Below are 16,568 nucleotides of genomic sequence, written 5' to 3' on the forward strand. Positions count from 1 at the left end.
GCCACTGACTCAGCCACGGTACACTAATAAGGAATTGGACCGATGGGGCGCCAGCTCTCCCAGGTTAACTACTAGAGCGCCCCATCGGTCCAGTTCTTTATCAGTTCCACTATTAATCTTGATCAGTTTTGTGTGTGAAAAACATTTTACACATTTTCAGTGTCAGCGCAACTGTTATTATCTCGGAGAATGAACAGTGTAGAAACAGAGTAGAAAAAAGGTCTGTGACTTAGGTGTGTAAAAGTTCCACTGTTTAACAGCTGTTTGATTTGGAATCTGTTGTCGACTTCCATCCCTAATATTTGTACAGTATTCACTTTCATTTAAATTATCTTAGTAAAAACCTGCTAAATCTGCCTGTATGGCACTAATGTTATTATAATATAGGATATTTATTTACCCTCTCTGTTTCTTTCTCACTGCTCCATCTTGAGAGGCATATGATTCTGTTTATTGGACAAGTTGAAACCGGTTCTCAGCTGGATCTGGTTCTCGATTCTCATCCTAATGACATGGAATTTTTTATTAATTAATGCAATAGAGAAATGCATTGGGTTATGTTGTAGACTTTAAAATGTGGTATTCAAGGGAGTGTGGGTAACAGTTTGTGCATCATTAAATTGCAGTATTCAATACATTATAATAATATACTACCCATTGTTTAAGTTTAGAACTGCTGTCATTTAGGAGAAACGCGTTTACATTCGGAAAAGATGATGGTGACTGAGGACATTAGGGCAAACGTCTGTGTGACAAATAAGCCTACTTCAGTTTGGGTTCTCCAGCTGTAACACATGGTTAAATAGAGCACGTGAGTTGAGCCCTATGTAATAGGATCCCACTAAAAGTAAAATTTACTTGCACATTCAAGTACAGACTTTTACCTTGTCATTGTTGTCTTTGTAGGTGTTGAGGATGACAGTCCTGAACCTGTCCTTTGCTGCGTGTGGTTTCTTGGGGATCTACCACCTGGGTGCTGTGGAGGCCTTTTTCCGTCACGGGGACAAGCTGCTGGGCTCCCTCAGGGCCTGTGCAGGGGCCTCGGCCGGGGCCCTGGTGGCTGCCGTAATGATCACAGCTCCTGACAAGTTAGAGGTATCGTTCACCTCCTCCTGCAGCCCACAGAAAGGAGAAGAGTTTGCACAGTGGAGCAGTGGGGAACAAAGGGGAGTTTGGGGGACCCTTGGGGGTCTTTGAGGGGTTTCCAGAAGTCCCAGAACAAAATAGAAATAGAAATGTTAATATAATTTAGACTCCACTGCACTCCACCCCTTTCAACCATACACCCATCTCTGTCTTCTTAAGGGAGGGGTAGCAGGTCAATAGTTTGTGCCACATAGAAGTGATCTGAAAGCTGGGAACCTGAAGATTCAATTGAGATGCAGCTCAGCACTGTGTCTCAAGTCTTTCTAGTCATACATTTGTAATAAACATTGTGTTATGTTTGGCACCTATTCAAATTTTGTGTAAAGGAAGTATATGATGGCCATTCCCATCTACTGCGTCTCAGAAGTCATTGCAGCTATTTTTGTGTTGATACCATTTGTTACACAGATTTGGTGATAAATTTAACAAATTTTGACCAAAAACATGCCGTAATTTAGTATCAAAAACTTTTGACATTCGTAGATTTCTGTAAGAAAGATTTTGAATGAAAATACTGAAATTTACAATAGGTTTTGCATTTCCTGTAATATTTTCTCAATATCGACTTGCTACATAGTCACGTTCATGCATGTGGCGCATGCAAACATCAATGATTAGTTACGAGCTAAAATGCGATCACAAGATAGTGAGTGAAATTAGCCAAATTAGCTGGTTCTTCTATCGGTTCCGTTCAGGATTCAACAACAGTCAACAATAAAGTCTCTTATTATTTAGAATACAGTTGCATCCTGCGTGAACTGTCCGTAGCTGAATAGGGCCCGCCTACGCTACTTTATTTTAACGTTGGTCATAATGGTGCAACTTGGAGAACCTAATATTGGCACAGTATGGTATGCAGTGTAAAAAGTTTGAGACACACTGGTCAACATAGCTAGGATGCCTTCTGTCTCTAGTTTGTGCTTTTACAGTTTCATGAGCTGTGATTATCCTAGAGGTCACAGTAGACCATTTTAAACAGTGGGGTTTAAGTTTCAGGAAATGGTCTCACTACAATGAAATGGCTACTATGGGAACTAACATTGTCACACATGAATACAGTTTTATCTGTATGTCTTAAAATCCTCCTGTAGTTGTTCTGTATACACTGACAGCAACTTAAAGTCAGAATCAAATTCCCTGTTTGTGTACATATACTTGGCCAATAAAGCTGTGTCTGAACCAGATTAAGCATCCAAAAACCTGAAATGTGAAGCAGTTTAATTTGTGTGTGAGTTGTAATTGTGGCTTCAGTGACTGAATCAACCTTGATAAACCAAGTGTAACTGCATTAGGTGTGATGTGTTTGTTTCCTTCTGCTCCAGCACTGTAAAGAGTTCACTTACGGGTTCGCTGACAGTGTGAGACGACAGCCGTTGGGAGCCGTCACACCAGGATATAACTTCATGCTCACACTACGGTAATTACACAGCACACACTTAAAGCAACAGTAGGTAAGATTTGGTATTTGTTGTGATTTGGTGCCCCCGGTTGCAGTACACTGTGGTGAATGTGGACAGTTGCACAAGTGCAAAATTAGCAAGGCAGCAACATTGCTATCACAGCCAAACATCAATCGTTACATTACATTAAGTGCAACAACACAGGACACGGCAAGCCAGTGAACATTACTGACTAGTCCAACAGAAAGAACATCAGCTCGCCATCTGCTTGCAGCCTTTTATTTCGCAAAGCTTCCGCCAACGACTAAAAGCCAGACCCAGATTTATTCTTGTCCCTCAACCTTTAGATAGCAGTGTCATAACATCCAACATTATAGCCTGTGATAAATATAAATGCAGATCCCACTGCTCTGGTTGCATAAAAAAGTAACCCCCCCCCACCCCCCACAATTGTATATACACTGTGTTCCAAATTATTATGCAAAATTCAATTAAAGAAACATTTGATTTTTTGTTTTTCAATGAAAGTTTTCCATTGTGCTGCTTCCCATGTCTGTTCAGATCACTGACATCAATCTCAGACAGGTGTCTCAATTAGTTTGCCAGGTGAGCCTAATTAATGGGAAACTACTTAAGGATGTTGTTCCACATTATTAAGCAAGACACAGGTTTCATGCAATATGGGGGGAAAAAAGATCTTTCTGCAGATGAAAAGCGTGAAATAGTGCAGTATCTTTCTGGTGGAGCCTCCCGCCATGGTCCTGCTTGACTCCCATTGCTAATATCACTGTTATTATTATTATTACTATTATTATTACTACAGATACTATTATTACTATAATCACTGCTCATTGTCCCCTATCGTACCTACCCCTAACTTCTGTTATGAATTGGCGCTATACAAATAAAATTGAATTGAATTGAATTGAATAGGTATGAAACCACTGGATATCTTACGAAATATTAAGAAAGATCATCGTCCTGTGAAAAGATTTGTATCTGATTCAGAGCGCAGATGGGTTCATTCAGATAAAGGCGTGTTAAGGAACGTTTCTGTAAGGCTAATCCATCGTATTAAGAGAGCAGCTGTGAAAAAGCCACTGATGAGTAGCGAACAGGTATTTGAAGCTGCTGGTGCCTCTGGAGTCCCAAGAACCCCTCGATCCATTAGAAACTATTGAGTGTTTTGAAACTCTGTTTTGCATAATAATTTGGAACACTGCATTTTTAATTATTTTGCCAAAAAATGGCATTGTCATCATTGGTAATTGTGTTTAATCAAATCCAGATTACAATATAATTAAAATAATAATAAAAAAAAGTCCTATTGACTGCCAATTATATAGACTCTTTAGGGAAAAAAGAACAAAAACAGTATATGCATAATAATTTGGAACACAGTGTATATGGCTGTACTATTAGTTTTCTTCAGTTTTTTATTTTAATCACAATATATCACTTTGCTTACAGTTTCACAATATATCACAATATATTGAATCATAATGCCTGTATCCTGATACATATGGTATTGCCAGATTCTTGCCAATACACACCCTACCAATTATGCTTTATGTCTGTCATATATATAATGTCCCCATGTCAGATGATAATAAACAAAGCCAAGTCATATAATGAAATAAATGTATGTAAAGGTAATCCCTGTGAGCAAAAAGGTCAGTATTCAGACTGCTCTTTCCACTGTCTATTCCAGATGACATGAGTCGTCAGCGTCTGCTAGTTACATATTTCTTTATATGGTTATCTGTTCCAGGCAGGGAATGACTGAGAGAGATAAAGACACCTTGTGTCAGACAGAGGATGGACTGAGTGGTTGCATTAACAGCCAGTATAAGATATATATGGATGTTTTTGAAGAGTGAATAATGCAAAGCTACTCCAGTTGAGTGCCAGTGGAAATTAGCACAATAGGTCCTCGCTGAGCAGTCATTTGTGTCGTGTCAATACTGTAACAAAATATCAGATTTGTATTAGGGTTGTATAATGCTCAATATTGCCTGATGCAAAGACGACAGATGATACACACTGTGAAGATCACAAATTGATTGCTGTATTATCTAAATATCAGTGTCATTTCAGTGTGTGTTGCCCTTCAGTCCAACCAAGTTCATATAGATGTTCTTTACCTTCACAAGGACATTCTGAAGTATAAGTCAGGTTGGTTTTGTGGGGATAAGGATTTTGCATTGATTATAAAAAAGGAATACAAATTTTACAAAACAATAAGCCTTGAAACACAAGCATTGTGCTTTGAGAAAAAATGGTGAGCTGACTATACTGTTACAGTTACCTTCATTCGTATGCTTTGGTGGTTCTGTATATGTTCAACAGATTGAGTAATAATTACATGTTGCTGTAAAAAGCACTGCGTTTACGATGCCCTGTGGGGATATTATTATTAAAAACCTGACAAATGAGCATCTGTGTGCGGATTCTCTCCAGAGAGGGGATAGAAGAGATTCTGCCCAGCGAGGCTCACAGTCTGGCCACCGACCGCCTCCATGTTTCAATAACACACTTCAGAAGTGGCAAGAACCACGTCGTATCCAGGTTTACCTCCAGGGAGGAGCTCATAAAGGTACATACCACCTCTCTAAACATAATGCTGATCCCTTCAGTTTAAAACGCTGCCATAAATGTTTATGATTCTTTTACACCGTTGTTTTGCTTCATTCTAGCGCGTAGTGTTTTTTTTTTATTGCTTTGATCAGAAAACGGCAATAACAAAGTCAATACTTGTGTGAGTAATGTCGACATACTGTATATCAGCAGTGGCACAAAAAGGGTTTGACTCTGCTGTCTCTCTTTTATCTGACACCTAAAGAAAGTATTGTTCGCATTTGATGTGGACGAGGCCAAAGTGTTAAATGTTCAACTACTTCCTGCTGAAGAGTCATTGTGTCATGTGACTGTGGGTCAATAAACGTTTACTGATAAATTGTCCCACACATTGAACTTCCTCAGGCTCTACTGGCCAGCAGCTATGTGCCCATCTATGCTGGACTCAAACCAGTGGAATTCAGAGGACAGGTAATGGCCTCATTCAGTATTTCAACTGCATGAAGTAGAGATATTCCAGGTCCTGCGTCTCTAACTTAAAATATCTTTGTTTCATTAATTTGATGTGCTCCATCATTCCTGAAAATAAACTGGTATTTAGGAAAAGTCCGACAAAACGCACAATATTAAGCATTTTTGCTGCGTCAATCTGGCGGCTGTGGCTCAGAGGTAGAGCGGGTCGTCCACTAACCTGAAGGTTGGCAGTTCAATCCCCGGGTTCTCGCTGCATGTCGAAGTGTCATTAAGCAAGACACTGAACCCCAAATTGCTCCCGATGCTGTTTGAGTGTGTATGAATGGCTAGTTTCTGTTCTGGTGAGCAGTTGGCACCAGTTGCCATCAGTGTGTGAATGGGGTGAGTGTGGCATGTAGTGTACAGCGCATTGACTGGTCGAAAGACTAGAAAGGTACTATAAAAGTACAGTCCATTCATTCAAAGTAAAAGTAAATAATTTCTGATATAAATATATTTCTGTCTATATGTGTTTTCTTTGAAAGGCAGGATACATTCAAGAAATGTTTTTAGGCTGGTAGCCCTTTTCACTGAAGACATTTGAACATGTGACAGTAGAAAAGCACATGGGTGAATAATCCACTTTAATCCCATTTAGCTGCTTCCCTTTCCCTCTCCACTTGTTTGCGTGTTTTTTTGCCACCACAATGCACGCGCAACTGCAGTGACGTAACTTGTAATTGGTCTTAGTAACACCTGGGACTTTCTTACTATAACAAGTCAAAATGTCTGTTGTGAAAAATATGTATTTGGAATCATTGTGTGAAAGGACAAGTACAGGTGAGTTCACATCCTTACCCATTTACATTTACATGTTCAATTACAAGAACACACTGCTCGGCTTTTTCTCTGGGGTTTCCCCAAATGCAAATAGTAAAATTGTGTAAATCAAGTCTAAAACACTAGACCTTTTCACAGCAGCCATTGTGACATGAAATAGTAAACACAGGCTCTGTTCCATTTAGTGTAGTAGAGCCTTTCAAGTGAGCCAGCATGCACAGTAGCAGCACCCTGACTCTGACCTGAATGGGAATAAACATTAGTTAGTATCATCACTGTTTCATGTAAAAATGGCTGCTGTGGAAAAAGCTCTATTAAAGCAAATCCTTTTACCTTCGTCTACCTGGATGACTGTCAGTTTTCGTATCCTGGTTTTGTTCTATTAGAAATGGATTGATGGAGGTTTCACTGACAGCCTTCCAATTCTGCCTGTGGGACGAACCATCACTGTGTCTCCGTTTGCTGGACTGCAGGACGTGTGTCCGGTCCACGGGGGGCGCTTCAATACTCAACTTAGACTGGCCAATATGAACGTAATGGTGAGTACTGGATCATCTCATCAAATTGGTCTGAAAGATCTGACATACCTAAGGGTGTTATTTGAAAATATTGTCTAATTTAGGGATGGATTTTGCCGTAAGCCATTTCTCCCAGCTAACTGTTAATGTCTAATGTAGCACAATAGTAACAAGCCATTTTGAAATATGCCCTGCTGTGATGTAATAAATGGAATACATAAGATATGCAGTGTGTATGTCTAAAGTTGTAGTATCCAGAATTCTAAGTATGATACAACACATAGAAGAATTTTCCTGCCGCAGTGACAGCCCACAAAGCCCACTTTACAGCAATGATTTATGGTCCACAGGTGGTACAGACCTGGGAGCCGCACATGGCCTAAGACATAGCCATATCTCAGCCAACTGTAAGACCATAGCTGGCCCTATGTTAGATCAGGCAAGTTTCAAAACTGGTTCCAGATGTCAGCTTTGCCCAATAGCTACAATAGCTCAATAGCTAATGTAGCAAAAAACTGTATTTTGACAGTGGATAACATCAGCTAGTTTGTACCAAACTTTAGGCAGGCTTGCTGTTTGTAGGTTACTTATCGGCTGGCACGGTGGGTTGCGGGGGCCAGGTAATGTTATTCAGTGTGGCTGGGTTGCGGCTGGCTGGCTGACCTTAGCTTGCTTGCTCAGTAATGTTATCGCTAGTAAAATACTATCTGAGTGGATATGTTGACCCTGTCGTTGGTTCACTGCTTTTCCTTCCTTGGACCACTTCTGATAGGTACTGACCACTGTAGACTGCGAACACCCCACAAGAGCTGCAGTTTTGGAGATGCTCCAAACCAGTCATCCAACCATCTTGCCCTGGCCCTTGTCAAAGTCGCTCAAATCCTTATGCTGCCCATTTTTCCTGCTTCAAACACATCAACTTTGAGAACAAAATGTTCACTTGCTGCCTAATATATCCCACCCACTGACAGGTGCCATGATAACAAGATAATGTTATTCACTTCACCTGTCAGCGGTCATCATTTTATGGTCATATGGTATCATCATATGGTTTTATGCTCAAAACCGCAGCCCCAACTCCAATCAGTACTGCGCAGACTCTGACTCTGAATGGCAAACGATGGCAGTGGCCATATCCAGCATATTTTGGCTTAATTTTTGTACAGTGAGAGGAAGTGGAGATGCGACATCCATCTTTTTTAATATGTCAATGATAATGACAAACGGTAGATTTCAGCCCACAATAATGTCACTATTACATTATGTAAAAGTACAAAGCTAACGATTGCTTTTTACTAGTCCAGAGCAAGGCAAGAGTAGATAGTAACATTCTTCTAAATGATTGTAATTTATTTTCCAGCTTTCAGTCTTGTGTATATCACATTTGGCTGATGTCATGCATGATGCTCGCTGTTGTGTAAGTGTGAGTGCAAGCAACTGGATGCTGACTGCAGTTCAATTAATGCCCACTGGTGTCATTGTTAACATTGGTTTTCTGAAATTTACATATTAACCTTTAGTCAAAAACAGCCTTTTATGTGTATTTTTGTGATTTATGACAATGTTTGAGAATCTCTGGGTTACACAGTAGCATTTCCATAGCCGCTATTAATTGGCATTAATAATAAATTCCATTTGTTTTAATGAAAACAAAGGCTTTCTAATTTTCTTGAAAATTGGACCTAAATATAGCACTTTCTTGGCTTTCCTCAGCTCTCTATGGAAAACATCAAACGTCTGAACCAGGCTCTGTTCCCACCATCCACCAGCAGCATGCAGTCTTTATGTGAAGAAGGTTTCAATGATGCAGTGAGGTTCCTGAAGAGAGAGGACTGGATGACCTGACCCTTGTGGCACGAACGGACTCTAAGAAGTATGAAGTACCATTTACAGAAATGTGAATGAATTTTATGGATTTTACTGTATTTATTTCTGGTTTGATTTTCTAAAAAAATAAAATTCCCCCAAAAATATCAAGAGGTGATGTTACAGAAAAACTTCAAACACATTGATTCAGCCCTGTGTAGACTGACTGATCTGTAAACATCACCTGTATTGGTTTGTTTGGCAAATTTCTTAAGATGCCTGTTTTTCTTCTGGGATCAAGGCCTCAGTCTATATTTATAAAGCAGAGCATGAAAGAGTGTGTGTGTCATTGTGAGCTTCAATCAGATAAGTGTTATCACACACACATTCTGGACCTTTTCATCTGCTCTATGTGACAGCAGCTGAACATGATGAAAAGCCCTCATGTGAGCATGGATTCTTCATCAATTTTCCAAGGAGGCATTTAATTTCCCCCAGCTTGAAGCAGTGAGAAAAAATAAATATATTGGATATCGCAGCACTTCACAGAAAGTCCATGCTGCCGTCATGGATGTTGGAAGCTCCCTCAGGACACACGGATGAAGCATCGCTTTTGAAGTGCCGGACGTTTCCGCTGGGTTTCTCTGCTGCTGGGTTTCTGTTTGATTTCTTCCAGCGTCAGGAGATGTGAGCAGGTTCCATATCAGTTTTCAGTCAGTTGAACTGGTGTGTGAGAGCTGCTCCTTCCTCAGGACAGACTCACATGTTCTAGGGAGACGTACAGCCTGCTGCTTCACTCATGAAGGAGGCAAATTCATTATGTTGCACTATCTATACACAGTCAGGATGTTAATGCTCAAAAGGCACCAACTGGAACTAAGACTTTTGTTTAATTTATTACACCATATCAGTAGAAAAGAATGACTGTAGGACTTGGAATTGGTTATCGATACTTTTTTGCAGTTTGTGAAATGACAGTTGGGACGGGGGGATTTACTAGGGCCTCGTTTCCCAGAAGCGTCTTACAGCTTAAGAAGTGTTTCCCACAATCATCATAACTGACGACAGCTGAAATGATCAAAAAGTCTCCCAACTCCTCAAATACTGCCACTTAGTCAGTGGCCCTTTGCTTCAAAATATGACGTATCCCTCTCATGCTAATGTCATTCAAATAACGTACCTGATATAACTTAAGTATGTTACATAAGTTAAAGCTGCAGTAGGTAACTATTATAAAAATAAAATTGTATGATATTTGCTGACGGTAGTAAATGAGACAGATCATTTGTGAAGAAATCTGGTTCCTCTGGCTCCTTCTAGTGCTCCTGATGGCATTTGCAAGAATCCACTATAGCTGAACAAAAACAACCTATCATAACCAAGAAAAACAGAAAGACACATTGGGTTGGTTGCTTGAAGATAGTCGATTATCTGACAACCTGGGAATGAGACTTAACTTTCCTGGCTGTCTAATTATCTAACTCTATAGTTATATAATTTCTTTGCTAGTTCCTTCTTGAAAATAGCATTTTGTCAAATCAATCCCAACTCAAAGTTGATTTACTTTGCTTTTTCCTGTGCTTTAAGTTGTATCACATGTACCCAAGAGACCTTGAGATGCAATCGTTCCATTAAGCTACTATTTTCAGGGTCAACAATAAACTTTGACCCTTTGCTTGTCTTGATAAATTAAGAGTTTGTATTTTACATAAAGATTCAGCGTTGTTGTATTGAAACTCAGGTATGGTATATGAAGTATCATAAAAATACATTATTAACATAAAAAAAGAAATATCGACATTTAAAATAGCTTTCGTAACACAGACACACAGATGTACCAAACAGTGTTTCCCCACTGGTATTATGTAAGACCACCTGCTGGTTCTGGTAATGAGGCTCAATTAAGGCATCCCTTAAATTACAGTTCCCACCCGGGGCGGAAGATTCCCCAGCTTGTGTGTTTTATACGTTTTGTTTCAGCTCATCTTGTTGGAAAATTCCCCCTCAGTAATGAAACCCTGAAGGGTCCTGCTGTCTGGAAACTGGCCAGCTAAAAAAATCCCATTTATTGGTGTAATTATTCAGCTGCTGACTTCACTGTATGGTACTGCAAAACTCCTCGCACCTGCAATGTGTTACCACTCTGATAAGCATGTCCAAATCCACTGAAAAGCAGAGTGTCAGCTCACAGAAGTGAACATTTGTGAAGCGTGAGCTAAACTGAGTCACTGCAGAGACACAGTCTGAACTGTCATCATGAAAAAAACGGTATACTTGGTTTTAAAAACTAGTTCTGAATGCAGTAAAAAAAGAGCCCATAGATGATGGACTGGAAGAAAAATCCTCTTAGGTCTGTATGAGACTTACAAACATGCAGTCCAGCAGGTATGAGAGCTGCCCTTACTGAAGCTAATAAACAAACAACACCAACAAGCTCCCATACTGCCAAAACAAACCTGTGTTTCCTGAGGGCTCAGCCAGAAAATGAACCCAGTAACATAATACAGTGGTTCCCAACCTTTCCCTTTAAGGGACCCCATTTCTATCATAGAGTAAACTGACAATCCCTGACATCAGTGGCATTTTATAGATATGTTATATTTAAAGTATTACAATAACAGTACAATGAATCCAAATAATGAACTCCATAATTGCAGGAGGTGTTTGTAAAACGAGTGATTTGGATAATTTTTGTGAAGCTGATGCAACATTCACAGGAAATAATGCATCGTAATAAATACATAAATTGTCAGACAGAATTGTATAAAAAGTTTCTGAAATCTTTATTATGAATTTCTATATTTTCCAACAATCATGCGTACTTAAAAGGCTTCTTTTTTGACAAACTGTGTACAGGTTCAAGTCTTAGTTTATATCTTAAATAATAATCTAAACTTTAAAAATATCAATTAAATTTTTTCTTCACGGAAATGAACAAAATGCTGAGATATGTGACCTACTGTGTAAGTTAACTTTGCTTACATCCCTTAAAATCAAGAAGGCGTGACCCCCAGGTTTGGAACTACAGCCATAACAACTACATGATTTTTTTCTACACTGTATATATATGTATGTACTGTATGGAGGGATGTTTGTTGTTTACTTCTCTGTAAGCTGTCCAGTGTGAAAGTCTAGTCAACTGAAGCTTAGAGAGTTCAATCAGGAAGACTTTCATTCTTATTCTATGCATCTAAGTTTTTCTTTCCCAGCCTCGTCCTGCGTTAGAAAAGGACACAGTTAAAACTGAAGATCTAAAAGAACAATAGCCATGCACCAGGGAGAAGAAAAGACTAAATTTTTCAAAAAAAGAAGCCTATTAAGAATGTATGATTGTTAAAAAACTAATTCACAAGAAATAATCAGCTCTAAATTCATCCAAATCTCTAATTTTACATAAACATCCTGCAGTTATTGGGTTCACTGTAAAGTTAATCAGTTGTTCTGTAATGTTATTGTTATGTATTAAATATAATATGAAATATCCATAAAATATGTCACTTGATCAGGGATTGTCAGTTTTCTCAATGATTAAAAGGGGTCCCTTCAGGAAAAAGGATTGGGACTTAAACTACTGATGTGACAACAACTCCACCGGATATTTTCATTACAAACAAGTGTCTTACCAGGAAGCAATCTGGTCTTTTGGTTCCCTCATTTTCGAAGAAAACGCCACTGCTCTGGTTTGTTGGTGGAGGTTAGTGGTGAAACTGCTAGGCAAAGTTCAGATGGGTCAGCTGCTAATTTACTGCTGCTGAGCTTCTGATATTATCACAGCTGTTATGTGCAGTGCTGCTGTTACAGGATCAGCTGCAGAGGCAGTAGTGCCGAAGAACTGCAGTGAAATCTATGTCAAACTGATGTTGCTTCATGTTTTACAAGGATCTCAAACTGAGCTTCACAATCATTTAGCTACATGCTACATTGAGCTGAATGGTGCCTCTGTCGTTCCCACTCAGCTCTGATTGGTTGTTTTTATTCAGGCCCGGCAGATTCATGAAAATCTCATTAGGAACACTAGGAGGAGCAGATCAATTCACAGAATATCTGTCTTATGTTCTACTGTCAGTATAAAGTTAAAGTTTCAGAAAATATGACAAAAGTACATTTAGTTACCTACTGCTGCTTTAATATAAAAACTATTGATCATTGCTTTAAATAAAAAAGAACTGCAATGTAACAGTCTGCAAAGACCCCTCAGACACTATTTGTTTTTGTCCAATATAAGAAGGAATCAATGCTCCAACTTGAAACAGCCTCTTTATTACATCAGGGGTGTTCAAAGAGTGCACTGCAGCATCCTGCTACACGATAGTACAAAACATACTGACAACACACACTACAACAACTAAAGCCCAGGATGGTGAAAGCTGTAAAAAAAAAAATGAGAACCATGTGGCACAGATGGGTCTGCTGATTAAACAAACCAGATACAATGTGCAAGTGAGCTTTAGAGGTGTTTTACAGCTTGAGCCAGGATAGCAGTTTTCCCTGCTAAGCTAGGCTATGTCCTGATTGCAGGGCCATGTGTCAGAAAGCAGGTTTAACAGACCTCAAGCCTAGACCTGAAATCTGAGTTTCCCATCTCAGGCTTAGTCAAAAAAGAATTTTCAGTTTCATAACAGCTTATAGAATTAGTTCAATCAAGTTAACCCTGAGTAAGGCTTGTGCATGAGGAGAAGGCAAGTTTCTCTGTGCTCACTGAAAATCTGACTTTAAGGCTACGAGCATAATTTGTGACATCACGAATAGTCTTGAAGTCAAATCCTGGTCCAGTATGCAACTTAAACAAGTGACATAGACACTTGAAAAGTGTAAAAGCGCTTTGAGTGGTCAGAAGACTAGAAAGGCTCTATAGAAGTACAGGTCCATTGAACATTTACCATTTACTTGAAGCCACCAGTGCACATACATTGAGAATGGACTTCTTGTGTCCAGCACGAAATCTTTAGGAATGAACAAATTTAGCATATTCACAGATATTTTTCAGGTAGAAGGAGTAGACTCTTTCAGCGTATCAGACACACATTACTGTTCTAAGCAGACTATTTGTAAGTATGTCTCTCTTTTAGTGAGCACAGAAAACCTTTCCACTTTCAGCAAATGAATGTAAAAACGCACATGTGTGTCCTCATCAGGATGGGGGACAACTATATTAACCCATAGCACACAGATCAAGCACACATCTCAACAACACTCACAGCATAAATGCAGCATTTTGGTTGCTGGGAACTTTATAAAGGAGTAAGCGTCCTGGAGCTCTTAAGAAAAGACCAATTTTCAGGATGCCCAGACAGCATGCCCCATGTAGGCTGAGTCTAGACTGCAGTGGCCCTGGTGCGATACTGACCCGCGACCCTGCTGCATGTCACCCTCAGACTCAGTTGAATTTAGACATGTGGTGAATCGTTTATGTTTTTATATTTGTAATTAATAATGAGTGGGACAGAACATGCTAAACTCTATGTAAGCAATGAAAACAAGTATAAAGTTATAATTTTTATTCTAAATTGTACTGAAAACCGGGACAATTTCGTATTCGATGTTAAAAACTGTGTTTTACAGATATTTGTTGTAATCTGGCTACCGTATTCTGAGGTCACAGATGTTACTAGTTCATTGTCATTGTTAACCGTTGAAATTATCTTCTTTTGTAGCCCTGATGACACCCTATTCGTCCTCATGGCACTGACAGAGCTGACTGAGTGTGGAGCAGCAGGGCTGCAGCCAGGGCTTCAACATCACGTTCCATGCAGACATCTGGCTCTCCACAGGCTTTACTGACCTCTGATGCCTCTCCACGGCCTCCTCCATCACAGCAAGGATGGAGTAAAAGGCCGGCTCGGTGTCAGGAGTCAGCGGCGTGGTCTCTGATGGGTCCCTCGAGAGATCATAGAGCAGTGGAGGATTGTGGTAGGTCACATAGTCTGGCGTGCAGAGGCAGACATGAGTGTGGAAACAGACCGTCTCGTTCTCTGGATAGAAGTTTTGTGTGAAGTAAAAGGCTTTCCACACTGAGCTACCTGAAGAAAAAATAAAACCACTAAGTGAAACTTCTTGCCTTGAGGCAGTGAGTGTATTTTTGGGCAGTTTGCCATGTAGATGAGCTGTCTGAATCTTATCTAACTGACCCCTACAGCAACCACAGCTGGAAGAAGCACACAGTGAATAAAGCCAAGCTGCAGTTTTTGTTTCTGCAATTAAAAAAATGAACTAAGAAGAAAAATTTGCTGCAGATACATAATCTACCATCTGTCATTGGTGGTGTGTCTAAGGATCCTCTGACATCTGAGTGAAAGTGAGCTGCTGAACGGAAACTTATTAATGCAAAAGATTCAATAACCAAATTTAGTTTCAATCCACCAACAAATATTAGGAGTTCATGAGAAAAGCAGTGGGTGGCGCAAATTGTCCAGCTGGAAAGAATGGTAAATGGTAAATGGACCTGTACTTGTATAGCGCCTTTCTAGTCTTCCGACCACTCAAAGCGCTTTTATTCACCCTTTCACACACATTCACACACAGTGAATGGCAAAGTCCATCGAACAGAAACTAACTCATTCATACACATTCACACACCGATGCACGGCATCGGGAGCAATTTGGGGGCTCAGTATATTGCTCAAGGATACTTCGACATGTGGCACATTTCTGTAGAGCAAACATATTTTCACATCAAACCCAGTGAATTAAGGGTTTGGTATTGACCAGTTTGAGCACATACAGTACAGAGGTGATGATGTTGGATGATGCGGCTCCAGCCAGGACTCTGACACCGACCAACAAAGACACAGCAGGGTCAGAAGTGGCGTAAAGCGGGAGAGGAGCAAGAGAGGCATCAGACCGGAAGTAACAGTGTGTAGAGCCAGAATATTTTTACATGTAACTGAGATATTAGAGTTGGTGTTTGTTGGAACAGTGATTAACCAAAACAGTTTTGGTGAGTTGTATTTTGTTTCTGTTGAGTATGAATGAAGTGTGTTTTAAGATGGGTTAACAAGGCAATTAAAGGTACAATATGGAATATCTGTTGTTAGGGGGTCTAGAAGAGAGATATGACACCATAGATAGGCGTTTGGTGAAACGCATCATAAGTGCCTTTTTGAATGTCCTTTCTTTGTTTAGGTAAAATATGCTGTACTTGCGTGTGCTATCAGTTTTTCCGATATCAATTTCTGTATCAGCAATACCTCCAATACTAAAATGTGGTATTTGGTATCGGCACGTACACGTGTGCACCGATCCGATACTACATAGGCCTAATTTATTAACTCCGAAAACCAACTTCCCAGCAGTGTCCCGTCCATTTTTTCCCCCAGGATAGCAAAGTCACAAAGTCACAACCTGCCCTATTCTGATTCTGACAAAGGGTTTAACCTGAGTCAGGCCATTCAACAATGATAGCAATCATACAGGCTTTTCTTTTTTTTTCAGGCAATTGTATCAGAATCGCTACTGGAAAAGAAAAAAATTGTATTTGAACATCTCTAATTTTGTTTGTGCTCCATACCATGTGATCATGATCATGATCAATTTCCCCTGTGTGGGATCAATAAAGTCTCTCTGTGTCTTATCTTATATGTAATCTTTAACATAATACCCAACCCCAGTCCATCCCCATTTGATTGTGGAGTAACGTTTTGAAGCATCGAGTTGGGCATTATGATCATCGCAATGATGGTTTGTCAGAATCAGTGGAGGGGACATACAGTGAGTTGAGCTGTGCTCATTGACTGAGCAGTTTTGACTCATCCGTCATATATGTTCTCGTATTACAGCTAAAGAGTACACAAAAATATGTTTCTGAAACGATTTTATAAAAGGTAGCCAT

The 16,568-nt window shown here is 39.7% G+C and overlaps 2 protein-coding genes across 10 annotated transcripts in view; one reads left to right on the forward strand and one right to left on the reverse strand.

The window, feature by feature from the left end:
- LOC127378444 (steryl-sulfatase) overlaps positions 1-16,568 on the reverse strand; it is a 60,481-nt gene that overhangs the window by 31,913 nt on the left and 12,000 nt on the right. For 3 of the 8 annotated variants that reach the window (XM_051427279.1, XM_051427280.1, XM_051427278.1), the window contains exon 1: positions 885-1,014. Coding sequence is in view for 3 of the 8 variants with exons in the window: in XM_051427276.1 (XP_051283236.1) it covers positions 14,408-14,760 (353 nt within the window). In the remaining 5 variants the exon portion in view is untranslated. Of the gene's footprint in view, positions 1-884; positions 1,113-12,978; positions 14,761-16,568 lie in introns of those variants that run through there. The other 5 variants (XM_051427276.1, XM_051427277.1, XM_051427275.1 and 2 more) reach the window with 2 other exon arrangements.
- On the forward strand, positions 916-16,310 carry pnpla4 (patatin-like phospholipase domain containing 4). 2 transcript variants are annotated; one of them, XM_051427307.1, is made up of 7 exons: positions 916-1,095; positions 2,469-2,563; positions 5,007-5,142; positions 5,529-5,594; positions 6,803-6,955; positions 8,648-8,807; positions 14,395-16,310. In XM_051427307.1, exons 1-6 carry the CDS (start codon positions 916-918, stop codon positions 8,777-8,779), a joined length of 762 nt encoding a protein of 253 aa, XP_051283267.1. In that variant the 3' UTR covers positions 8,780-8,807; positions 14,395-16,310. The 2 variants fall into 2 exon arrangements, with proteins under 2 accessions (XP_051283267.1, XP_051283266.1); XM_051427306.1 differs by lacking the exon at positions 14,395-16,310 and having other exon boundaries at positions 8,648-9,014.

Source organism: Dicentrarchus labrax, unplaced genomic scaffold (genome assembly GCF_905237075.1).
Source record: "Dicentrarchus labrax unplaced genomic scaffold, dlabrax2021, whole genome shotgun sequence".
NCBI classification, from domain to species: Eukaryota; Metazoa; Chordata; class Actinopteri; family Moronidae; genus Dicentrarchus; species Dicentrarchus labrax.